Here is a 2,270-nt window from a genome sequence, read left to right on the forward strand (position 1 = left end):
TCAGTACAGGCAGAAACTTGTTTAACTTGATTCGAAGCAGCATTTCTAAGTCTGACCAAAGACCCCTCCAACCGCCACCCAGCTCGGGATCCCCCCCCCACCCCATATTTGAGCATTCTCTATTTCTAACCCCAGTCCCCTTCCCCCGATATGCTTTCTAGTGACACTTCTCCCCGCACCGGGAGGGCTGGTTTCCCTGGCAACGATACCCCACAAACACCGGAGACCGGGGTGTGGTCTCCGGGAGGAGCCACGGGTGAGAGCACGAAGCCAGCCGCACCCCCAAGCTGAGGGCGGCAGGGAGGGTGGCGCGGAGCCCTGGAGCGCGGGACAGATGAGGACCTTCGCTGGGAGCAGTCAGATCTGTGCCTGAACCCTTAGAGGACTCCCTGCCACTGCAGACAAGGCCCCGTAGTGGATCTCGGAGACGCAGAGGTGAGTACAGTTTTAAGAAGATACTGGGTACTGGGGTGGAGGCAGACAGTCACCCTCATTCGGAGCTCAGGGCGCTCACTCGGCGGGCCGGAGTACTGCTCCACAAGCTAGGAGCGCGGCTTCTGACACCAACATGCCCCGGGGTTTCACAGCAACTCTGCAAGAGGAGGCTGTGGGGTACCGACTTTGGAGAGGATTGGCGATCTGGGGGAGGTTGGGGAGGAAAGCGCGCACCCTGGACGCAGAGGGCATCCTGGGACACAGCGACAGTGGGTCTGCGTTCTGTGGTTGCAAACAGTTCTGGAAACTGCGGCAATCAGGCCAATCAAAGTGAGCTCAGCCAAGAAGACCCTCTGTGGGGCAGAAGGGTTACGTGAATGGCACTGGTCAGACTTTGGCTCCCATAGCAGCTCCAGGGGGCTCCTCTCAAACACACAAGTGAGGGGGGCGGGTTAGGGGTGGGGTCCTTGGCACACACCACTATGTGTCCTGCCCCAGGGAGGCTCAAGGTAAGCTGCGAGGTAAGAGAGCGGAACTGGAAGCGGCCCACCGGTGCGCATCGCTGGGTCTGCGCGCGCCTGAGCGGGGGGAACGGGGATGGAGCGGGTATAGAAGGATGGCTGCTGCGCACACCTGGCGGGTTCTGCGGCTTCTTGGTACAGAGACTGCTGCAGGTATGTCTAGTCCCCTCTGTCCTAACAAGACATTGAGGAGCATCTGCTCCGACTCTACCCAGGGCGCCTCCAGTTGTGGTGGGAGTGGCCCCCACAGAGGCTGGAGGAGGTGTTTTCACAGTCCAGGGCTTATCCCCTGGAGCCAACTCACTCCCTTGTGCTTATCCTGTTGTTGTGATGTGTCGTGGAGTCAGTTCTGACTCATAGAGACACAGTACAGGGTTTCTGAGGAGCGGCTGGTGAGTTTGAACCACTGACCTCGGGCTTCAAACCGACCTTGCGGTCCTGCCTTTATGCTACAGCGCCCTTAGTCCTACCACCACCCAGATCTGATTTACAAGAGCTTCCCAAGGGTGTGGCATGCAACACCTTTTACCTTACAAGAAACAAAAGGAGAAAGACTAGGTCAGAGAAAGAGGGACTGGCTGCTGCCAATATAGAAGGGTCTGTAGTGGGTGTAACCTGACGTCCCTGCGCTGTGGACATTCTACAGCCAGGGGAATACTGATGCCACAATGCATGCAGGTTTCCAAAGAATACTGAGCTTAAAGATGCTACAAGGAGACAAGGGTCTGTCCCCAGAACCAACACAGGAAGACTTCCCCAAGAGCCAACCCTCTGAGTTTAGATTTCAAACCTCCTAAACTGTGAGCTCATACATTTCTGGTTGTTATAGCCATCCACTAGTGGTATTTCTGTTCTGGCAGCATTAGAGACTAGGAGAGCGGTGTGTATATATAGGGCCCTCGATGCAGTAGAGTGGATATAGGGTGTGTATAAGATACACAGTGGACTGCTAATGCATTTCAAATCCATCAGCTGCTCCAGGGGGGAAAGAGGGACTTTCTGCTACCCTAAAGGGTTACACCCTTGAAAATCCTATACAGACTCTCTGAATTGTAATCAACTCCATGGCAGTGGGTGGGAGAGAGATGTCTTATATATGTTGTGTATATAGGTATATGTACAGTGGATATATATATATATATATATATATACACACACATATTTATATAGTGGTGTAGATGTAATAGAGATGTCTTAGATATGGTATGTACATAGGTATGTGTACAGTGGATATATATATACACACACATGTATATATAGTGGTGGAGATGCAATAGAGATGTATTAGATACAGTGTATATATATATATATATA

At 52.7% G+C, this 2,270-nt stretch overlaps 1 protein-coding gene across 1 annotated transcript in view; it reads left to right on the forward strand.

Annotated features, from left to right (window-relative positions):
- Positions 1 to 917: 917 nt before the first annotated feature.
- LOC102820747 (regucalcin-like) overlaps positions 918 to 2,270 on the forward strand; it is a 33,123-nt gene continuing 31,770 nt past the window's right edge. The window contains exon 1 of the mRNA XM_006876258.1: positions 918 to 1,109. Within this exon, the coding sequence (XP_006876320.1) occupies positions 918 to 1,109 (192 nt within the window). The remainder of the gene's footprint in view (positions 1,110 to 2,270) is intronic.

This window comes from Chrysochloris asiatica, unplaced genomic scaffold (assembly GCF_000296735.1).
Source record: "Chrysochloris asiatica unplaced genomic scaffold, ChrAsi1.0 scaffold00372, whole genome shotgun sequence".
Taxonomy (NCBI): domain Eukaryota; kingdom Metazoa; phylum Chordata; class Mammalia; order Afrosoricida; family Chrysochloridae; genus Chrysochloris; species Chrysochloris asiatica.